This window comes from Nelusetta ayraudi, unplaced genomic scaffold, assembly GCF_046127955.1.
Source record: "Nelusetta ayraudi isolate G7.1 ecotype Tasmania unplaced genomic scaffold, CSIRO-AGI_Nayr_v1 ptg000009l, whole genome shotgun sequence".
Classification (NCBI taxonomy): domain Eukaryota; kingdom Metazoa; phylum Chordata; class Actinopteri; order Tetraodontiformes; family Monacanthidae; genus Nelusetta; species Nelusetta ayraudi.
The window spans coordinates 1,771,255-1,792,141 of NW_027466059.1; the positions used below are offsets into that span (position 1 = coordinate 1,771,255).

Below are 20,887 nucleotides of genomic sequence, written 5' to 3' on the forward strand. Positions count from 1 at the left end.
CCAAGGAAGCCGCAACCGTGGGAGCGACTGCTGACTGTTGTGTCATGTTTACTGCAAGGTCAGAGTTTGCCTTCCATCATAATGTTATACGATCTTCACTAACGTCAGGCAGGGTTGGGTTTTGTTTTTTATGGTCGCTGGCGGGAACAGCGGTACTCGCCACCGCTGGCAGCGTCACCGAGACGCACTGACGGAAAAGGGACGCTCAGGTATGGAGAGTCATAATGCTCTAGCATTATTCTGTTGCATTCTCAGACCTACACTAGGCGATACCGAACTCAAATCAGACGGAAAACTCAACGTATGTGTGTGTTTGAGTTGACGGAGAGCTTCAGCAAAGTTCTGCCTAAACGTCTGCTGTCTCCATCCTGCTGTTTTTCGTCCCATTTCCACCCATCAAACCCTCCCGTTACACCACTTTGATTTTGAATAACAATTAGTTTTAAACATTGTCCGACTTCAGTGACAATAGATTTAGCATTTGACTCGCTCTGCTAGTGGCAGCGGAAACTACGCAGTGCGCACGAAAACATTACAAAAAGAAAAACAAAGGATGTGGACGACATTTTCGATGACCGAGGTCTATCTTCTGGGTTTGCTCAGCGTCACGGTTCACGTGCCAACAATTCGCCAATCTCTCCTCAAAGCTCAATGAAGTATTTATCGTTCCGTCCAGCTATCTACGCGTCGAAAAACGAGCCAAGTGCAAAGAGATCGCAGGTTAATCGTCGGAGTTTATAAATCGATACTCAGCACTTCCCCGTCCTTCGCGTCCCCAAAGTCACTGAACAAAACTCTTCTCCTCCGAGGGCTCTCGTCCCTGCTCTCCTTGTCGCTGGACGAGTCTTCGTCCTCGTCGCTGCCGTTCTCTCGGCTGTCCGGGATGATGACCACCTCCTCCTTGGCGTCGGGGTCGATGTCCTCCTTGAACCACACGGACTTGTACCCCTCTTCCACGCGCCTCCCCTTGGTCAGGATGGGCTTCACCTCCTTCTCCGAGCCCGACTGGCTGCTGTCGTCGCCCTGCGGCGCCAGCTTAGGCTCCACGATGGACTCGTACTTGGAGTAGTCATTGGCGTCGGCGAGGGTGGACAACACCACCCCTTTGACGGGACTGCCAGAGCCTCTGCTGTCGTTGTCCTCATCGTTGTCGAAGGCTTTGTTGGTGTACTGAATGCCCTCCTTTGCACCGCCCGACTTCTGACCCAGCTGTGGATGGGTGACACGCAAAAAAACAAAACAGTTTTGGGTATTGGCGACTGCATGGCTTACTTCTAGGTAACAACAACAACAGCACAGACTAAACTCATTCAAGAGTGGCCGATAGGACAAAGCCTCAGTGAATCTAAAGTTTGGTCAAACCCACAGTCAAGTTGGCTCCGTATGAAGATTTTTTTGTAGCTGGCGACCAAATACAAAAGCTGTGTAATTATGAAAATCAAAAGGAGTTTTTCGTTAATGGATCAGTCCCTTTCTCCAACATTTAAATAACAAATAGCAAATATCAGATTTCAACAATTTACAATAAACTGAGTCAGGAAAGTCTCAAGTCTTGGAATGACCTTGGATTGGTAGTATCTCAACTGTGAGCGCTAGTCCTTAATCTTGCACAAAAATCTTTAAATTGTAACTTACAGAGCTTCGAAATACGTTGCTCTCGTGTATCTTTTTCCAGTCCTTGTTCTCCCTCCGAAGGCGGAAGAAAAGAATCCCCATTATCACCAGGGCGAGAACGAGCAGGACGCCCAGGGTTGCACCGAGAGCTGCCATGTCCCTGTAGTCAAAGCCACCTGATGTCGTCTCTCCTGAAACACACACAAAAAATCACAACAAACAGATGCCTGGGTGATCTTTTTCGTGAAAGATTTTTTTCCCGTATACTTTTTAAAGAAATATTCTGGTTTTGTACTAAACTGCAGAAAATCTTCAGAAACTGCTCCCAAGAACTCTGTCAGTTCACCTACATTGTATAAATTACATTGCTGAGGCTATTGCTAACTTCTTAATTTTCATTCAGCTTGTTTTAAAGTGTTAAATATTCAACTCTGACTCTTGCACAAAAGTTGGATTGACTAAGCTAAGGTTTCTGCTATTGCTATGGAGTTCTGGTGGCAGGCTTATAGATGTCTGACCACTCGCTCTTTGTAATGCTGTTTCCTTTTTGTGGCTCGAATTTCAGTCTAACAATGAGCCTTAAAAATTACTTTTCCGTCCTTTAATGGACATACAAGAACCATGTCTGCTTTGATGAGCCATTTTTAATTATAAGTGTGCATTTGTTAAGTAAAGCAAATGTTAAGTAAACATTTCTACCAGAAAATTAAGGTGAGAGCACAACCAGGTCAACACCATGGCATCTAGAATGAAATGCAACTTCAGCTTTGAAGTGACCTCATGTCTTCTTTGCTGACACCAATATTCATAGTTGTTCCTACTCCTACTCACAGGAAAAATGTAACACACAACTTGAAAACCACTCAGAGAGACAAAAACCTGTGGGAAGCTGTGTGTTGGCTGTTGAGACAGCGCCATCACCGGTGGTATTGGGGAAAGGTGTTGAAACTGCACTGGAGTCAGAGGAGGTAGCCGTTCCGTCAGCGGTGGTGCCAGCGCTGTCCACGCTGGAATTGCCTGAAGGTGTGATATTTCCTGTGGTTACACCTGTGATGGTGGTTTGGACGGGAGTGGACGCGCTAGTATTGCCTGAAGGTGTGGTATTTCCTGGGGTTACACCTGTGGTGGTTTCGACAGGGGTGGACACGCTGGAATTGCCTGAAGGTGTGGTATTTCCTGGGGTTACACCTGTGGTGGTTTCGACAGGGGTGGACACGCTGGAATTGCCTGAAGGTGTGACATTTCCTGAGGTTACACCTGTGGTGGTTTCAACAGGGGTGGACACGCTAGAATTGCCTGAAGGTGTGACATTTCCTGAGGTTACACCTGTGGTGGTTTCGACAGGGGTGGACACACTGGGAATGGAAGTGCTTTCTGTGGGCCCGGTACCCGGGGGGGTTTGGGACGCGGTTGGGGTGGCACCTGAAATTGTGGTTCCAGGGGACAGGCTGGAGACGGCTGTGGATGGGGTAACTTCTGGGGTCGCGCTGCCAGGGGTGGATGTGCTCGGGGGCACAGTGGGACCTGAGTGGAAGAGCACACTTTTATGTCCTATTTGACTTTATTCCCCTTCACTGACATTAGGTTCCCTGCATCTGCAGAGGTTCTCAACAGGAGTTTGGAGGACAAGAGATGATCCCTTCTTGTGGTCATGCCATCGAGACTTGAGTCTCGTCATGGTAAGCTCTTCGCAACGCCATGCTCGGTTGGCTTCTTGGTTCCGCCAGGACTGGACTGGTAATCTGGCATACCGGGCATTGACCCGGTGGGCCAAGAGTCCTCAGGGGCCGATGCCGTTGGATCATCAGCCCGCAATTTAGACAGGAGCAGCCCATTGGTCCATCTTCAATATAGATGGTAGACTGAACCAATCAGGATATAAAATGAAAGTGGCCCCCACCAATTCCCTGCACGATCCCCTCTCCCACTAGTTTGGAGTAGAAGCATTGTAGGAGCCCCTGTTCTTAGCCTGATACAACTTGCATGTTGTGGATTTTTAAAGGATTGAGCACCTTTTTAACCTGACAAATTTGAATTGAGCTGCTGAATCAGGGAAATTCAGAAAATACATATCGGAGATGATTGATCTACAAAGAGCAGACGAAAGTGGTGGAATTAAAAGTAGACGCTAAACTCTCAGATGTCGATACATTATGCCTGAACCAAAAATATACCTAAGGAGAGGGAACTGTGTGGTAAGTAAATTTGATTATTTTCTTTCCACAATGGTCATTTCATAGATAAACTGCTAAATTAATGATTAACTGTAAATCTCTAATAAGCCTAATGGCAAAAAGTTATATTTGGTTATAACCATGGCTGAAACACACATAAATTATTAGTCAGTTGTGCTCCTCTAATTATGGGGGGTCGGTCTAACCCAATTATTTGTCCCAGTCCAGCCCTGGTTTCCACTCACATAGTTCGGACAATATCACACTTGACCTTGTGTGATTCAAACAAGCAGCTCGTGTTGAGGCTTTTTACATCTAACTTAAGTTTTTTAAGTGTGCACTTTTTGCACATTGAATGCTTCTAACAACAATGAGAGAGAGAGAGAAAATCTTTGGTTATTTATGCGCTAGACAAACTTGCGGGAGGAGTTTTCCACCTACTTGGCTTCACTTCCACTAAGACCTGCGTTGTAGCTGATTCATCATTAGAGCTGTCAACTGCACGCACCTGAAGACATCAGAAAGTGAGTCTTTAATATTCAATTTTGGTTCAAATGTATCGTGTGCATGGTACATATGATGAGAAATTATTCAGATTGTTTTACTCAAAGTTTGATCTTACCTCCAGATTATAGGTGCCATCTGCGACTTGGGTGGTCATGAACAGATATCCGTTACTGAGGGAGAACGCATCGTTCCCGATGACCGAGTAAATTATGTTCGGATTTCCATCCTTCGTGAAAGAAATATACAGAAATTACTGCTGCAACTTCACAACACAGAGCAGATTTTTTTAATGTCCATCTGACATGGGAAAAATAATAGTTTTTGTGCCATACATCAACAATGGCATGTCAAAGTGATGAAACCACAGGGTTGTTTCGCACTGATCAGTGAACACAGACAAGAGACAAAACGTCTTGAGCAAGGACCTTACCTCGCCATAGTCTGCATCTGTGGCTAAGATTCGCAGAACTTGGCCCATGTCATTTTTGTTCTTTGCCATCATGCCCAATTCTGTGACGATGCCTTCATACAGAGGGCTGGGGAACTGTGGTTTGTGGGCACTCCTCGCAAATACAGCTATTGAGACTGAGGTGATGGCAACCTGGTGTACGTTCACCTCCTGAGAGGCCTGTGACGGGGGGGGGGAAACAAGATTGAGATAAACCAGAAAAGCAGGAAAAAGCAAAGAGGAAACAGCATCATGAATGAAAAAGAAATCGTTCTGCATTTACCAGCACTGTCAGAGTGATGGTGCCCGACGTGGTGACGGGTTTCAGCATGGTGATGCTCCCTGTGGAACTGTCAATCTTAAACACCCCGGCGTCATTTCCTACAACACAGACACATCGAGGTGCTCACCTGCCAGAATTAAATATCCACGCTTGTTAATGACTGCCAGAGCTGCTTACCGCTCAGTATCGAGTAAACTATCTTCTCATTTAATCCAGAGTCACCGTCTTCGGCCAAGATTTGGTTTGGTTTCAGCGTCAATGCTCCCGTCTGCAAAGAAAATGGCAGTGGGTCTTAGAGTGTTGTGAAATTTTATTTTAACTTTACTTTAGGTTTTTTTTTTGTGACATCCTAAACATATTCATCATGCATTGCTGTACCCGACCTCTTTCGGTGGATATTCACCATGCTGTGACTACTAGTACTACTACTAATAATAATCATAATCATAATCATAATCATAATAATAATAATCATAATTAATTATTAATTCATTCCTTTATTCATTTTTGTCCAAGTTTGCCTTGAGGCTCTTCTGCTTCACAATGTTCAGGCATAACGACTTTAAAATGTACTCACGCACCTGTTGTTCCTTTAAGTAGACGCTGCCGGTGTAGCTCCGTTCGCTCACGTATACAGTAGTCCCTGAAATCTCAATCTTTTTGCAGGGCTCGAAACATGGCGGTCTGTTGTCTATGTCTGCGATGGTCACGTTGATGTCGGTGAAGTTATTAAATGAAGGGGAGACGGTGCTTTCTAGCGGTGTGTCCTGAAATAAGCGGAGCCGGTCAGGATCCGATTACAGTGCCTTCAAATTGTTTCACAGACGATCTGTGTTGTTGTTTGTTTGTTTGTGCCTGGGCTCCAAAGACTCGGACGCTTCACTTGACTGAAATCACTGTTCAAATCAGCAGTTAACTCACCTGGACGTACAAGCGCAGTAGGAAGAATTTGTCTTTGTCGTAATCGAAAGACTTCGTAGTGACAATTCTTACATCTCTGATACCAAACGGCTCCAGTGAGAACCCTTCCTGCAGAAATCAGTCAGAAAAGAATATTGGCTATTGGCTGTTTTTTTAATTGTTATTACTATTACTAGGTAACACAAACATCTGGAATACGAAATATACTGTGACAAAAGGAACCGGTCTTACAGATTCAGGCGTCAGTGCGTAGTAGAGTTTCGTATTTGCATCACGATCATCAGCAGCGAAGGTACCCACCATTGTGTTTGGGGGAGACAGCTAAGACAAAAGATTCAGTCAGTATGATGAATACACAGTTTGTAATAACATAATTGCTGTGTAGACCAAATCTCCAGGAGGCCATTCAAATAATGCAGGGGTTCTTAAACTTTTACAAACTGTGACCTGTATTAATATTAATGTGGAGATTAAAGTGTTTCTACAGTGTTCACTGCAAACACCCATTTTATCAGTCTTACCTCATTGATCTTAACCTCGTAGAGACTCTTCTCAAAGAAGGGAGCGTTGTCATTCACGTCAACCACAATAATAGCAATCTCGTGATTCTGGTGGAAAGAAAATGGAAAGCTTGAAATCTCTTATTAATCACTTACTTTATAATGAAATTAGAACCTTCACAATCTCTCTAAAGTCCAGTGTCTCTTAACAATATGCAATTTTAAAAACTCAGAGTCAACTCCACTAGACACTAGACCACATTTGTTACCAGAGCAATTTCTTACTTGTCAAGATCCTACATAAAGCTTCTGACAAAAAAATAAAAAAAGAATAGATAAAGAGGATATACACTTGAGCCGTCAGGTGAAGTGCAGGTAATTCCAATGCTGAAAGGTTCCCATGTCTGTAAAAGTAGAGAGTAAAAGGTTGTTCTCGCTCAATTGCCACGTTTACATCACAAGTCCAGAATCTTTAATCACACATGGCCGATGAATCCCATCTGTGGCAGTTAATGTGATTTGCGGTACCTCATAGTCAAACACCACTTCAGCTTTAAGCTTGTTTTCCTCAAGTGTGAAAGAATTGTCGGGGTTTGTCTTCAACTCCAGCGTGACACCTGTTCCCAAGGGTATCTCTGCCACAATAGCCCCCACCTCGTTGTTTTCGGGAATGTCCACTCGGGTTGGTAGAGTGCAAACTGTTGGGAAACAATTCAGCTGTTAACATATATGCATTACACATGTATGTATGTATGTATGTATATACATATATATTCATATATGTATATACATATATATATATATATATATGTTTACACATGTATACACATAAATAAACATTCAGATTGGGCTCAGCACAGTATGATCAGTGTAGAAAAACTTATTCAGATAAGGTACAGCACAGAACACAATATAGAGAACAATGCAGTGCCGAAAATAGTAGATTCAGTGTATGGGAAAAAGCAGAAGAAGAAGAAGAAGAAGAAGAAGAAGAAGAAGAAGAAGAAGAAGAAGAACCAATGGTGGGACGGCTTCTTGATTAATGTTTGACTTGGATTATGATCTTCCCAGTGCGCTGTGTCAGCGCTTCCATTAAAATATCTGGATTTTTTTTTTTTTTTTAACAGCTCAGTTTAACACTTGCCATGCTGGAAGAGCGCTGCGGTTTTGCTCATGTCAAAATCAAATGAAATCAAAATTGATTCAATCGATTGTGTGCGGCAATGGGAATGGAGATAAGTGCTAACGCAGTACGGCTGCCTGCTCACAAGAGTTTTTTTGTGTAAACAAGAACCACAAACACTGGATCAATTTCCCATTCAGATCCCTTTACATGTTACACTGTTAGCCTTTCAAAGCTATTACATTTGTTGTGGACTTGTTGCCATAGACATGTTATCTCGTAACCACGTCATTAGTTTCCCCGCCACTGACCATAAAGATGGTCAGTACTATAGGTAATGAGCTGAAAATACACAGGTGACCCACAAGGTTTGCCAGAAATATCTGTGGGAGCCTCAATTCAGCGACACTCACTGCACAAGAGGGACTTATAGGAGGAGGAAAACAGTGACAACACATATTGTGTCATCACAGACACAATATGTGTGATTCATGATATGGACATACACGCATGACATAATTCTAGATTCTTTACCTGGAATAGAAAAAGGCAAATGGACAGTGAGGCATAACATGTCGTTGCTTATCGACCTTTGGCCTGTTGCCCCCCACCCCCACCCTCCACCCCTCCAACCACACACACACACACTTTGCAAGCCACTTCCTGTCTCACCAACTCCAGCTAGGTCTCTTCAATTTTCACTTTAAAGTTGTTGGTTGTTTTTTTTTATATATATATTTCGGCGGTCGCCACAGCGGGTCTGAATATGACTCACTGGGTGTTTCAGTCCTATCGGCCTGATTATTTTCTACAAAGTGACAACAGTCGTACAAAACACACGGCCGCTTTTCATGTACTCACTCTGCTGGAGAGAAATTTGGGGTAAAATCAGGAGCAAAAAGCAGAAGGCACTGGTCACGGTGACGTCCATGTCTGCGTCCGTCCCGTCTGAACTGCCGTCGCCCGTCGTCTCCTTCTGCTTATCTGCTTCACTTTATGGCTGCGCTGGACTTTCCCCCCCCATCATAAAACTTTGTCACATACGTCTGGTCGCAAACAAATCATTCACATTCTTTTCATTCGTCTTTTTGATTTTTGTTTGTTATTTTTTCTTTAGATTATTTTTTAAATATCGGCGTCTAAGTATTCCAAGCTATAGGTTTAAGCATTTCCCAATGAGCCATATGTCTTTATAGGCGTTCTTATCACCAGGCCTCAGGTTTCAATTCTGTATCTGAATCTGTTTTCATAGCTAGTTTTTTTTAATTTTATTTATATAAATGCAATTTGTCGCTCATACAAGTGTGTTTGCAAAGAGAAAATACTTATTATTACAGTATTAATAGTATATGTTGAATCGGTGCTTCACACCAGATGGAAGGTTTTTTTTAGAAACCCTGCCAATGCCCTTAGGAGAAGCAGCCATTTCACCCCAGGAGACACTAAGAAGGATCTATATTCTGTCTTTTCTCCGCAGAGAATCAAACTGTTAATATTTGGCTTGACACGGTGGTGCAGTGGTCAGTGCTGCCTACTTCACAGAGAGAAGGTTGTCGGTTCGATACAGTGTGGAGTCTGCGTGTTCTCCCTGTGTCTGCGTAGGGGCTTCCTCCCAGAAACATGCATGTGAGGCCAACTGGGAACTCTACATCGTCCACGTTGCCCTACGATGATCCTGCCTTTAACCTGCAGCAGCTGGGATTGCCTCCAGCAGACTCCTGCAAGCAGGTCTGATGTTTATATTTGAATACATACAAGATTTTATTGGATTTATAATTAACTCAATACAAAATTGATTTAAATATTTTTATTTTTTTACTTTTAATTGGTTTCATGCATTAAATAATTTAATTCACAATCGTTAAAATATGAAAGACTTTATTCAAGTCTATTTAGTGTCAGTAAGTGTCAATTTTGGTCTGCTTTTGCGCCGGACTCATCTGAATGAGCAGCTATTATTCTCCGCTTCCAGCTACATAGCGCCTCCTGCTGTTCGGCTTTGGAATTACCGAACTTCGATATGAATTTGCCATTTCCAACAAAATGTGGAAGTGTAATTAAAGAAGATATGGTATTAATTCACATAGTGCGGTAAACCGTGTTCTAATGTAAACGTGTATCAATTTCCAGATCTTTATTCTATTATTATTTTTTATCTTGTACTGTTGTGAAGCAGCCGTTTGTGAATTCTTGTAAAAAAAATATGTTCTAGAAAACTCATTTAGCGCTTGTGTTGACAGCCTCCTGTTAAAACTGATGCTCTGCAGTTACAGATATTTTAATGAACACAAAAGCAAGCTGTTGCGATACTATACTGCAGTATATGTAGATATTCAGCTCCGGTTGAGTAAACCTTTATTTTTTTCCTATTTGAAGTGAAGAAACTTGAACCAAAAAAAAAAAAAAAAAAAAAAAGTCATCTGCAGAACTGTAGATTGAAGAAGAACAAAACAAAAGACAAGTCCAAGGCCCTCAGTGAAATTTCCAAGTGTAAACAGTGCAACTTTTATTGATTTGAAAGAAGACCCTCTGTCACAGTGCTCGTTGCTCTGCACTGAGCAGTGAAAGAAGCAGCGGCACGCCGCGCCGCGTCGCACCGGCGAAACTTTCATCCGAGTGCTGCCGCCAACCTGGCTGCTGAACAATGGGCCGCGCTACCGTAAGAGCACCGCCGCAAGAAAAAAAAAAAAAAAAAAAAACAAAGGTCTGCGGCAGAAAAGGGTGGAAAAGAAAAACAATAGTGTGGCTTCGATCTATGTGCAAAAAAAAAAAAGGGTGACGTTAATTAAAGCAGCGAATCGGGACGAGGCCTCGCGTGGGCTGCAGGGGGCGTCGGGTCTCACCGGGAACATCCAAACTTTAATCTCAAGGTCAGCGTCAACAGCTAACACGGACGCTCGCCAATCGTGCAAAAACACCTCAGCCACTCGCTCTTTTGGTTTGTTCCATGATTAGTGAAAGAAAAAAAAACCCCTGCCCTGTGGATTCAAAAAGCAAACCCCCCCCCCCCCGTTTTAAGTTTGACCGCACTTGTAGAATCCAGTAACATCCATTTTTCTTTCTTTCTTTCAGTTTTTTTTTTTTTTTTTTAAGAAGATTTCTCATCCTATTGCTGTCCCAACATCCACAGTGCATGCATAAAGTGGGTGGCAAGGCCGTGTGTTTGCATCACGTGCGTGACGGGAGGACGACGACAGACAGACGGACGGACGGAGCGTCTCTGCGTCTCCTCGCATCGCTTCGGTTTTTTGCCGCGTCGGGGGCCCCCGGTGACATTCTCTAGTGTTTACGATTACTCGAGAGGACAGACGGAGAAAATACACCACGAAAAATGGAAAAATAAGTGCTTGACGTTCTTGCAAACCAGTCTCTCAAGGCCGGTCAGTGCCACGGCTGGGCGCCGCCTCGGAGATACCGTGAAGGCAGCGCAACGACACAGCCTTGACCAAAAAAAAAAACACAACAACAACAAGCGAGCAGTTTTCGCTCAGTGTTCCGCGAAACTCGCCTGCCAGGGACGTAAAAGAAGTGCTTTCGCACAACCGAGCAGGAACGCAGGCGACGGACTGAACGCCCACGCCGGGCGGAGACCTTCACCACAAACACCTCCGACTGAAAGGGTCCCATATTACAGCCAATAGCAGGATGCCCTCTTAGCTCGGGTGAAGAGAGGGAGCTCTGAATAATGAAGTCGTCCGAAACAAAAACTGTAGGTTTCTTCGAAAAGGTTAGCACTCTGTTTGCGGCCTGCTGCAAAGCGCTCCGAGAAGAGAGGCAAACGATGCCGTTTGATTTTCTGAAAGGCCGACCAAAACAGAAGAGGGAGAGGATGGAGGACACGTTTCTCTGGGGTTTCGCCAACGGGGAGGGAAAACATTATCGTGGGGGAAAAATAAATTGCAGAAATTTTCCCAATACGGGAGCTTTAAGTTCACCCCACAGGCTTAAAAACCAAACCCAAACCAGTTAATCAGAGCTGCACCCGCGATGTGACCCCTAGACCAGGACTACGGATTCTGTCTGCGCCGCCCAACGTCCCTGCAACCCCCCCCCCCCCCCCCGCCCCGCCCCCAACTCTCCCACCCCCACCCATCTCCTCCAGAAATTAATTAGAGTCTGAAAGTGGAAAAAAAACAAACTAGAAAGAAACAAACACAAATAACCCCCCCCCAAAAAAACAGACAAACTGGCTGGTACTTTCAGTATCTCATCCACCTGGTGGAAGCGCTTCCACTTCTTACACGTTTCGCTGTTTAGATAGTTTTTTTTTCCCTCTCCTTTCTTTAATCCCTTTTTGTCATTCGAACGAGGAGACGGACTCTCGGCCAACGTCTTCGTCTGGGTCCCAACGAGTGCCGGATGAGAGGGCGGCCGCGCTGTAAACAATCAGCCGCAGCTGAACACACACGGGACGAGACCCTGAGAAGTAACCTCCCCCCCAAACCGCCACACACACACACACACACAAGCACGCACGCACGCACGCACGCACGCACACACACACACACTCACTCACTCTCTTGTCTGTCTCGCCGCCTTTCCCTTCTCGCCTACGTTCACTGGTTCGTGTGTCCAGAATCTTTGTACGAAAACTCAAAACTCTTCTTTTTTTTTTTTTTATCATCTACTAAGAAAATATCTGTGGAAGTAGCTAAATGAAAAATATACAATTATCCATACAATAGATTACAGGGCTATATGTTAAAGGTGATTTAAAAAAAAAAAAGAAAAAGAAAAAAAAGGCTGATTGTAATCTCCCTTTACAATGCACGCGCTCTCCTTGGTTTAAAGGCAAGAGGTAAAGTGTATAAGAAGAAGGCTGGTTGGCTGCGGGGGGCTCCGGGCTTTAGGCGATGGCTTTCGCTTCGGGTAAGAAGGCCTCCCAGTATTTTATCAGCTGCAGGGTGGAGGGAGAGAAAACAAGAGGATTATACTCACAGACACTGCATTAATCGTTTCATTCAAACGTAATTAGTGTTTTTAATGTATTATTGTTGTTACAAGAAAAAGAAGAAGTCGAAAAATATACAATTTTTTAACAAGATTTTAAGTTGTTCTTTTTGTCCAAGTATTTATATTAATTTAAAACATCATGAAATCATTAAAATTAGGCAATTCCCAAATTACAGAAGTATTTAAGAAAAAGATGCAGAAGCTCTTGAAGGAGATGACGCCTTTCTTCACAGCAGTGATATACCACGTGCTTCCACTTGAATTCCACTTAATATGGATATTAAATCCTCAGCACAACACACTCACTTGTTGCTGAGACTGAAGCAGAGCCTCCAAGTACGTGATTATCTGTCTTTTGAAGTTCTTGGCCCTCTCTTTCTGCAAGGACGAACCACAAATGTTGCAAGTCAGACAGTCAGAACGTCCAGGACAACGAGCGAGTGTGACGGTGGGATGGCGGGGGGGGGGAGACAAACCTCAAAGCGGATGACTTCCTTCCTCACCGTGGCGGAAACCCGTTCGAAGTCTCGCTCGTACTGCGTGACCTTGGCTTCCCACTGTGAGCGAGAGACGGGACAGTTTTAGTGTACTTGTGGTTTTATGGTTGTTTTGTTTTTTTGTATTTATTTGGCACGTGGTGGCGGCCGGCCGCACCTCGGTGATTTCCTCTTTGGCCAGCTGCAGCTTGTCCGGCTTGTTGGCCCACAGCAGCTTGGCCTCGGTCTCCCTCTTCTTCTGCAGCGTGGCCTGAGCGTCCTGCCAACGCTGCCACGCCTTTATCCGGTGGTCAAACGAGCCCTGCGGATCACACACACACACACACACACACACACACACACACACACACACACACACACACACACACACACACACACACACACACACACACACACACACACACACACTTGATTCAGTTTATAATTATTATTATTACAATTTCTGCCTTGAGGCAATGAGCTGAGGTCCAAACACAGGAGCAAAAAACATGAGTAAGGAGAACAAACCTTTTATTCTCCTTTATTAAACATTCAGTATGTAAAGTTTTGAAGGAAGTCTGGTGTGTTTCCCATTTAGGGCACTGTCAGGTGGGCTTCCTTCAAAAACTACTGTGTAAGCCGGCAGCCAACTGGGAGCAAGACCCTTATTGCTGTATGTATATTCTTTCATATATATATATATATATATATATATATATATATATATATATATATATATATATATATATACATATATATATATATATATATATATATATATATACATATATATATGTATATATATATATATGCTGTGTGTGTGAGTGTGTGTGTGTGTATATATAGAGATAGATTGATAGATAGACCATTCTAAGGGTAGGAAAACCAAGTTAATTTTATTGTACTGCGAGTACACACTTCTATTCATGTATTTATAGGCATTTATTTCCCTCCTTACCCTGACTGCTCCCAGCAGGCGGATGTAATCTGCGATGACCTCTGCAAAGCTGAAGGTGTCGTTGGCAGCCTGGTCCTGGTGCAGCTGCTCCATCTTGTCCTCCACCTCGGCCAGCTGGGAGAGAGCGCGGGACAGGGCCGTGTTGTCCTCGGCGCTGCCCAGCATGGCCACGCTCTTGGCGAAGCTGGCCGTGTTGGATGACAGGTCTGCGACACAAATACCAGGTCTTTTATTTTTTTGGTCTGTGATGTGCTCGAAATTGTGAGAAACAAAGTGAAAATTGCTTCCTGGAAACATGTGACATTTCCACCCTTTGCTAGAAAAGTGTTGAATCGATTGAGCCGCCGGTGGAAGGAGACAACTGACCCTTTCTGTGAACCACCAGAGATTCCACCAGCGCGTGCAGCCTCCGGAAATGCTGGTCTGCAGACTCCACCTCCTGCAGCTTCTCCTCAAACCACTGCAGCACAAAAAAACCAAAGTCAGTGAAACTCTAACATCGAGCTTGAATGACGGTTATTTCCTCATCCAAGTATCACGGCCGTGCATTGAGTAATCACGGGCCAAACTAAATATGACTACACGCACACTTTTACAACGTGAAGGCTGAACTCTCTTGCTGCATCAGCACCACGTTGAAAACGTGTTTGTCATATTCCCGTACGCTTCAATCCTCCTCCCCCTTCTGTTTACACATGAACTCACCACATCCGATTCATTCATCTTGATGGTCATTTTACTGACAGCATCTGTTGCTTTGTTGATCATTTTCAGGAAGCCGGCACCGCTCAGGGCCTGAGTGCTCACAGCTCTTGGCAACTGCAAATACACAGAGACAAAATTAAAAAAAAAAAAACATCTCCAGACGGCAAATTGCATCAGAAACGCAGAAGAAAACGTCGGACAAAAGAGTCGATTGAGTGCAAGTGAGAAGGCGGGCGCCGCGTCCACGTACTTCCTCTCTCTCCAGGAACTCTCGGACGTCGGGATCTTGGAGAAGTGACGGGTGAGTCACAACCCGCTGCAGGTACCTGACCAGGTAGAAACCACAGAGACTCACAAGCTGCAGCTGGCAGGATAGACTAGCACAGGGGTGGGCAAACTATTTGACTGGCGGGCCACAATGGGTTAAAACATTTTACAGGGCGGCTGGAGCAGGACCAAAAGCAAAGTTACAACAAAACCAGTGTCTTTGAAGCCCCAGAGTGCTGAGCTCTTTATTGAAATGTCTCTGAACACTGAACAAAAAAATGGATTAAAAACTATTGTATGACTTAACGACTATTAATATCATTTCTTCAAGTACCGTCGGGGCCGGATTAAAAAGCTTAACGGGCCGCATGTGGCCCGAAGGCCGTAGTTTGCCCACACATGAACTAGCAGGACATGTTTAAGAAATTAATCGATAATTAGCATCCCTAGATTAAATGCTAAACGTTTCCCTTCAACACGAGGCCTCTTCCCTCTCACCTCTCCAACGCTCCTCTTCTTCTCTCGACGAAGTCGGCCGAGGAGGAATCTTCCTTTCCCACCTTCACCTTTGTCATTCCTGAAAAAAAACAACAACACACTTTTCTTAATGACGACGACGGAGGCTTTCAACTCCTCGGCCGACACGGCGAGGCTCAGCCAACCTACCCAGGATGCTTTTCTCCGGCGGCGGGGGCACGATGTAGCCGTTTGGTCCATGTTTCTCGGAGAGCTTCTCGTAGAGGCCCAGGAAGTCGCTGAAGCGCCGCCTCACCGTGAAGGTCTTGTTGCGGAACATGGACAGCGTGGTCTGAAACGGCCGTTTGCAGATGTTGGCGTGAGTTCAGTGAGGTGGCGAACCGCAACAGCTGCAGCAGCCTGTTGGAATTAGCTTTTCTTTCCGAGGCCGGCGCACGAGTGCGTCTCCTACGGTATGCTAATGAGCATGTTGCTTCCAGTGCTGCGTGTTGATGAGCGCTCACCTGTGTGGCCACTTTGTAGGCCATGTAGGCGTTCATCCCGTCACCTTGGAGGAAGACACGAGGTCATCAACGCCGACCTCAACGCACACTCTTATATTTAACTTGATAATACTCAAGGACAGTTATCACTGGGTATCCTTTGTCGCAATAGACTCACCTATTTTTTCTGGGTCTTTAACAGAGACGGTTATGTCAAATTTGTCCTGCTCTTCTTCTTCTTCCAACTAAAGAAAAAATTTAAAATAAAACTCAGTTTAAATATTTGTAAATATCAACATTAATGTGCTGTATTATTAAATAGAATACTTTAGTAGTGCTCCAAACTGCATACTCAGATTATTATATTTTGTATGGTGCACTAAAATTAACACATTAATCTTGGCCATAACATGTGCCATTGTAGCCAGCAGTATGTTAACTACCAGGTTATTACGCCACTGTATTTAGCATTTTGAGTACATGAACAATACACTGCATTTTCAAATACTTCTCAGAGTAAATCTCTTCAAAAATATAGTAAAAATATTGACAAAATAGTGTTGAACAGAACTACATGATTTGGAGCTTGTGTAAAAAAAAATTGGAAGAAAACTTTAAGAATTTTTTGATGATGATCATTTAACAAAGACATATTGGATAAAAGCACTATTGGACAGGAGTTTACCTCCTCCAGGGCCGCAGGCTGTGGCTTGGTCGGGCCGGCAGCTGCTGCCAGAGAGGATGCAGGTGCAGCAGCAGAAGCAGAAGCGGTCGGTTTTGCAGCCACGTCCCTCTTCCTCTTTTCCTGCGGGCTGTCAAGGGAAAGCTCTACTGTGGCCTCTAGAAGACACAAACGTAAACAAAACTCGTTTATCGCACTGGTCTCCTCGTGGTGTGTTTTGAGACTTTGTGTCTGAATTTTTCGGCTCGGTTATCGCAGAGCTGAACGGTGGTTTTTGTTTTTTGTCTCAGATGATGAAACTGTCGACTTCAGCATAAAAAAAGAAACTGTAAAGTCTTGAAGTGTTAACCTCTGGACTACTGTTTATAAATGCCAAATGATGTTGTAGCTTTTTGACAGAGGCAAAAGGGGGTTCAAGTCAGGGACCTGAGCCCACTACCCCTCCTCTGTCATCTTCTGCCCATTTCCTCCTCACTCCGCCCTTCGTCGTCTAATAACAGTAAACAGTGCCTCAGGTACAAACAGCGGATATAATCACCATGTGGTGCTGCTGCGCTCCAGACGGCCCAGGTCGAACTTCTAAAGCCGCTAAATGTTGCTTCGTGTTCTGAAGGAGGAGCCAGGGCGGGCAATCCATGGCCGTTGCCACTGGGAGCGCCGCTGAGGATATTGTGAAGGAGAGAGAGAGCAGGAACGGAGCGGTGCTGGCGTGCCGAGTGTTCCACTGCACTTCAAAGTGAATGCTGGTGAATTCATGCGTGTTGCAATGTGTGCCCAGAGAAGCAACATTGACTTTCGCCAACAGTTTGACTCTGATACTTTGTCTTCATTTCATGCCATTTCGTGGTCTACCTTCGTTGATATGGATGCATGCCGTTTACAGTGTTGGGGTTTGTGAGCTTTTGTATGTTTTTTTTACCGTTTTTTTTTTTTTATTTTTTTTTATTTCTCAGAACCACACACACGCTTCACACACCCTGACTGAAAGCAAAGACAACCAGTCCATATCAACCCTTTGGGGCCAATCTTGGGAGACCTTGAGACGCACTCTGAAGTGTGTTGTGTTAAATTATCAGTTTCACTTAATTGTTTTAAAAAATGACTACGTTCCATTATGGAGTGACTGTGCGCGGAAGGCTCCCAGGTTATCAGTGTGCATCTAAACAGGCCCAGGTTTCACCTTCACCTACCGGCAAATATGTCGGACTCCTCCTCGGAGTGGAGCCCGTTGGTCTTGGACTTGACGGCGTCGGCGTTCTTGATGCTGGGCGCCGTGGCGACGGCCTCCTCGCTGAAGAGGTCCGCCGGCTCTTTGGCGGCAGCGTCCAGCAGTGGCCCCCCGATGGCGGCGGTGGCAGTGGCGGCAGCCTCGGGTGCTCTGGCCGCGACAGATTTGCTCTGCTGCTGCTCCTTGACGGCGGGTTTCTTGGCGGCGGCGCCCAGCGGCTCCCCAAACAGGTCTTCGTCGGGCTCCCCGAAGAGGCTCGCCGCCGGCTGGGCGGCGGTTTTGCTCGGCCGCGGCTCGGTGAACAGGTCGCTGCCGTCGTCGTCGAACAGGTCGACCGGCGCCTGCGCTTTGGGCTTCTTGGCTTCGGCGGCGGGCGGAGCCTCGCCGAGGATGTCGATCAGCGGGTTGGCCACTTGATCGCTCCCCTGCGGCTGCGTGCGATTCGCTACCGAGTCGCCGCCAAGGTCGATGACTGCGGCAGCAGGTGGCGCTTCAGGTTCCTGCGCGGCTACTTCAACGTCGCTGGTTTGATCTGCGGCGCCACCGGTCACCTCGCTTTGGTCCGACGCTGCCGCCACAGCCACATTTGCTACGACTTCCTCTTCCTCTTCCTCTTGCGTGGCCTCAGTTTCACTTCCGAGAATGTCAAAGAATTCTTCCGCGGCCTCGTCCAGAGGGGTCTCCATGGCAGCCATCGTCGCTTCTGCAGCGGAGTTTTCGCCCATCTCCACCGGAGAGTCGATCAAGTTGTTTGTGAGGTCCTCGAAATCGGAGGGTTCGCTCATGACCTCGCTGGCCGGTTTGCTCTCCGACTGGCTGCCTGCGGGCTCCATCAGGGGGTCTATCAAAAAGTCCTCTGGAGGGTTCATGAGCACGTCGCTGACTAGAGTGGAGGCTGGCAGCGCAGGGTCCAGCTGTGTCAGAGGAGGGTCGCTCTGGAGGGAAAAGCACAGTGTTTGATTAGGGCTGTGGACAAGAATCCTTTCACTTTTCAGATCAGAACTTCCTCAACCTTATGGGGAAAAAAAACTCTTTCATCATTGGACATCTATGCATTATTTAGTCAAAAATATTTACAGGTCTCGCAGCTTTCTGATGTCCCACTTCATCTTGCATCTTTCTTTATCTAACTGTGATTTTAGGGTAAAAACCCTAAGCAGATCCTGTGTGGGCTGCAGTAAATTCATGGATACATAGATTCTTACTCACAGCAAAAGAAAGCAACTGTTATTCTTTTCTGTGACTTTTCAAATTGAAAATATCAATATGTACTTTCCCTTTGAAATCTTTCAGACTGTGTTTTGGAACATAGATCCTGAAAGACTAAACAAGAAAAGCACTTTTTTACAATTCTTTTAAAGCAACTGTTGCACGTAGTGACCTTTACTGTTTGCTCTTGGCCTCACTTGAACCACAATGTTTAACTTGATTATGGTCCAAGCGTCCCATGACCCTTTACCACATGTAGCTGTTTTACGTGGATTGCAAAGACACAACAGCAGGTTTTGCACACAAATACCAATTAACATTTGAGGCAAGGCACTCTCGCATGCCGACACTGAAGGCGTAGTAAAAAAAAGTATGAGGTAACTCTGAATTCATGAGCAACCACTTCCTGGTTCGTTTCCCAGCATTTGCTGTAGCCCCAGGCTCTCTTACAAACACAACATTCAAAAGTGCTGAGACAACTTCCATCGGGGGGAAAAAAATATTCGAAGACAGCAATTTTAACTTTCCTCTGAACTTTGACTAAAAAGGGGGAGGCACAACATCCGGGCTCTGCCCATGTGATCACGACTCACTCACATGACAGTGCTGCTGCCCGAGCCACCTCGTTCATTCCCATTCAGTGAAAATGTTGCGAATCGGAAAAGCAGTGATTCCAATGAATTTAGTCGAACAAAAACGATTTACACAAAACAACCTGCACGTAACCTGATCTCTGCAGGTAGCCACTGTTTGTCTGCAGCGTGTTTTCGTCTCTTGCATGGCCTCAAGGTCTGAGCAACCCAAATTTCCGAGAGGCTTGTCAGATTTCAGCGCACGCTCAACCAGGAAGAGAGACAAACTCAGGAAATTTAAAGATGATCCCTCGGCCAGCAGACGACACGCAAACATCGACACACCGGATGAACATTGGTTATGTGGTTGCTATCTGGAAACCGAATCGACCTGTTTTTTTGTTTTTTTTTTTTTTTTAAACAAAGCTTCAGTTTTCTCGCAGTGCAGCTGCTCGGTGGGAGGAAAAAAAGAAAAAGCTCGAATCCACTGTTTATGGACGACTGTCAAATATCAACACAAACTGCCCAAATGGAAGCAACGCACGATTTTGTTGCAATGACTCAAGTTGTAGTAAATAAAGTGAGTTTGAAACTAGACGGCGTGACAGTTGCTACCGCCAAAACTCTCTTTACCAGCAGTGCCTGCGTGTCTAAATAACAGATGAAGGCTGCTCGGCGACCTTATAAAACTTTTTCTTTTGACTGGAAGCGCAACATTAGCTCACACTGGAGGCTAGCTAACTCTCTCCCTCCCGCTCTCTGTCTGTCTGACACTTCACTTTTAGCCGCCCACGTCAAATACTCACCTCGCTCGGCGCCACCGCGCTCATGAAGAGGTCGTCCTCGTCGCTGTCGCGGCGTCCCACGTCTTCGGAGTCCAGTAGCACATCTTGGTCCTCGGAGTCGGGGAACGGAGGAGGGCTGCGCTCCGAGCTGGACGCCATCTTTCAATCTCTTCTTCTCAACCGGAGCGGAGCGGTGCGGTGCGGGGAGGAGAGGAGGCGAGGCTAGGCGAGCAACGTTCACGGCTCCCCCCCCTTCGAGCTCACGCACTCACTCACTCACTCACGCACGCACGCACGCAACGGACAGGACGTGTCTCCTTTAAATGCTCGCGGCTTTGCGTTGTAGCACGACACTCGCAAGGCCGCTCCGGTAGAAGCGATGTGTTGGAAAGTCTCTGCTAAACTCAGTGGCTGTCAGGAGGATGTGTGTGTGTGTGTGTGTGTGTGTGTGTGTGTGTGTGTGTGTGTGTGTGTGTGTGTGTGTGTGTGTGTGTGTGTGAGAGAGAGAGATGGGTCGTTCGCG

The 20,887-nt window shown here is 45.6% G+C and overlaps 2 protein-coding genes across 2 annotated transcripts; both read right to left on the reverse strand.

Moving 5' to 3' along the window:
* Window positions 1-578: 578 nt before the first annotated feature.
* On the reverse strand, window positions 579-6,551 carry LOC142883960 (cadherin-related family member 5-like). The gene is made up of 13 exons (XM_076019305.1): window positions 6,469-6,551; window positions 6,179-6,268; window positions 5,948-6,055; window positions 5,608-5,793; window positions 5,204-5,294; window positions 5,027-5,124; window positions 4,726-4,923; window positions 4,411-4,521; window positions 4,230-4,296; window positions 3,037-3,138; window positions 2,494-2,631; window positions 1,636-1,802; window positions 579-1,209 (listed from the first exon to the last, which is right to left on the reverse strand). Exons 2-13 carry the CDS (start codon window positions 6,248-6,250, stop codon window positions 736-738), a joined length of 1,812 nt encoding a protein of 603 aa, XP_075875420.1. The 5' UTR covers window positions 6,251-6,268; window positions 6,469-6,551; the 3' UTR covers window positions 579-735.
* Window positions 6,552-11,843: 5,292 nt separating this feature from the next.
* snx1a (sorting nexin 1a) lies at window positions 11,844-20,661 on the reverse strand. The gene is made up of 15 exons (XM_076019316.1): window positions 20,386-20,661; window positions 17,761-18,733; window positions 16,574-16,728; window positions 16,067-16,133; window positions 15,910-15,953; window positions 15,596-15,737; window positions 15,428-15,506; window positions 14,913-14,988; window positions 14,663-14,776; window positions 14,324-14,417; window positions 13,958-14,163; window positions 13,178-13,321; window positions 13,000-13,080; window positions 12,830-12,901; window positions 11,844-12,467 (listed from the first exon to the last, which is right to left on the reverse strand). The coding sequence occupies exons 1-15, from the start codon at window positions 20,521-20,523 to the stop codon at window positions 12,417-12,419; spliced, it is 2,436 nt and encodes an 811-aa protein (XP_075875431.1). The 5' UTR covers window positions 20,524-20,661; the 3' UTR covers window positions 11,844-12,416.
* Window positions 20,662-20,887: the final 226 nt, after the last annotated feature.

Coding starts and splice junctions, on each gene's coding strand:
- LOC142883960 (XM_076019305.1), bottom strand. CDS start 6,250: ATGGTGGGTACCTTCGCTGCTGATGATCGTGATGCAAATACGAAACTC. Junction 4,924..5,026: donor CCATCACTCTGACAGTGCTG/GTAAATGCAGAA, acceptor CCCCCGTCACAG/GCCTCTCAGGAGGTGAACGT. Junction 4,522..4,725: donor CAGATGCAGACTATGGCGAG/GTAAGGTCCTTG, acceptor TCTTTCACGAAG/GATGGAAATCCGAACATAAT.
- snx1a (XM_076019316.1), bottom strand. CDS start 20,523: ATGGCGTCCAGCTCGGAGCGCAGCCCTCCTCCGTTCCCCGACTCCGAG. Junction 14,777..14,912: donor AGTTCCTGGAGAGAGAGGAA/GTACGTGGACGC, acceptor GTGTATTTGCAG/TTGCCAAGAGCTGTGAGCAC. Junction 12,468..12,829: donor TGCTTCAGTCTCAGCAACAA/GTGAGTGTGTTG, acceptor TCCACCCTGCAG/CTGATAAAATACTGGGAGGC.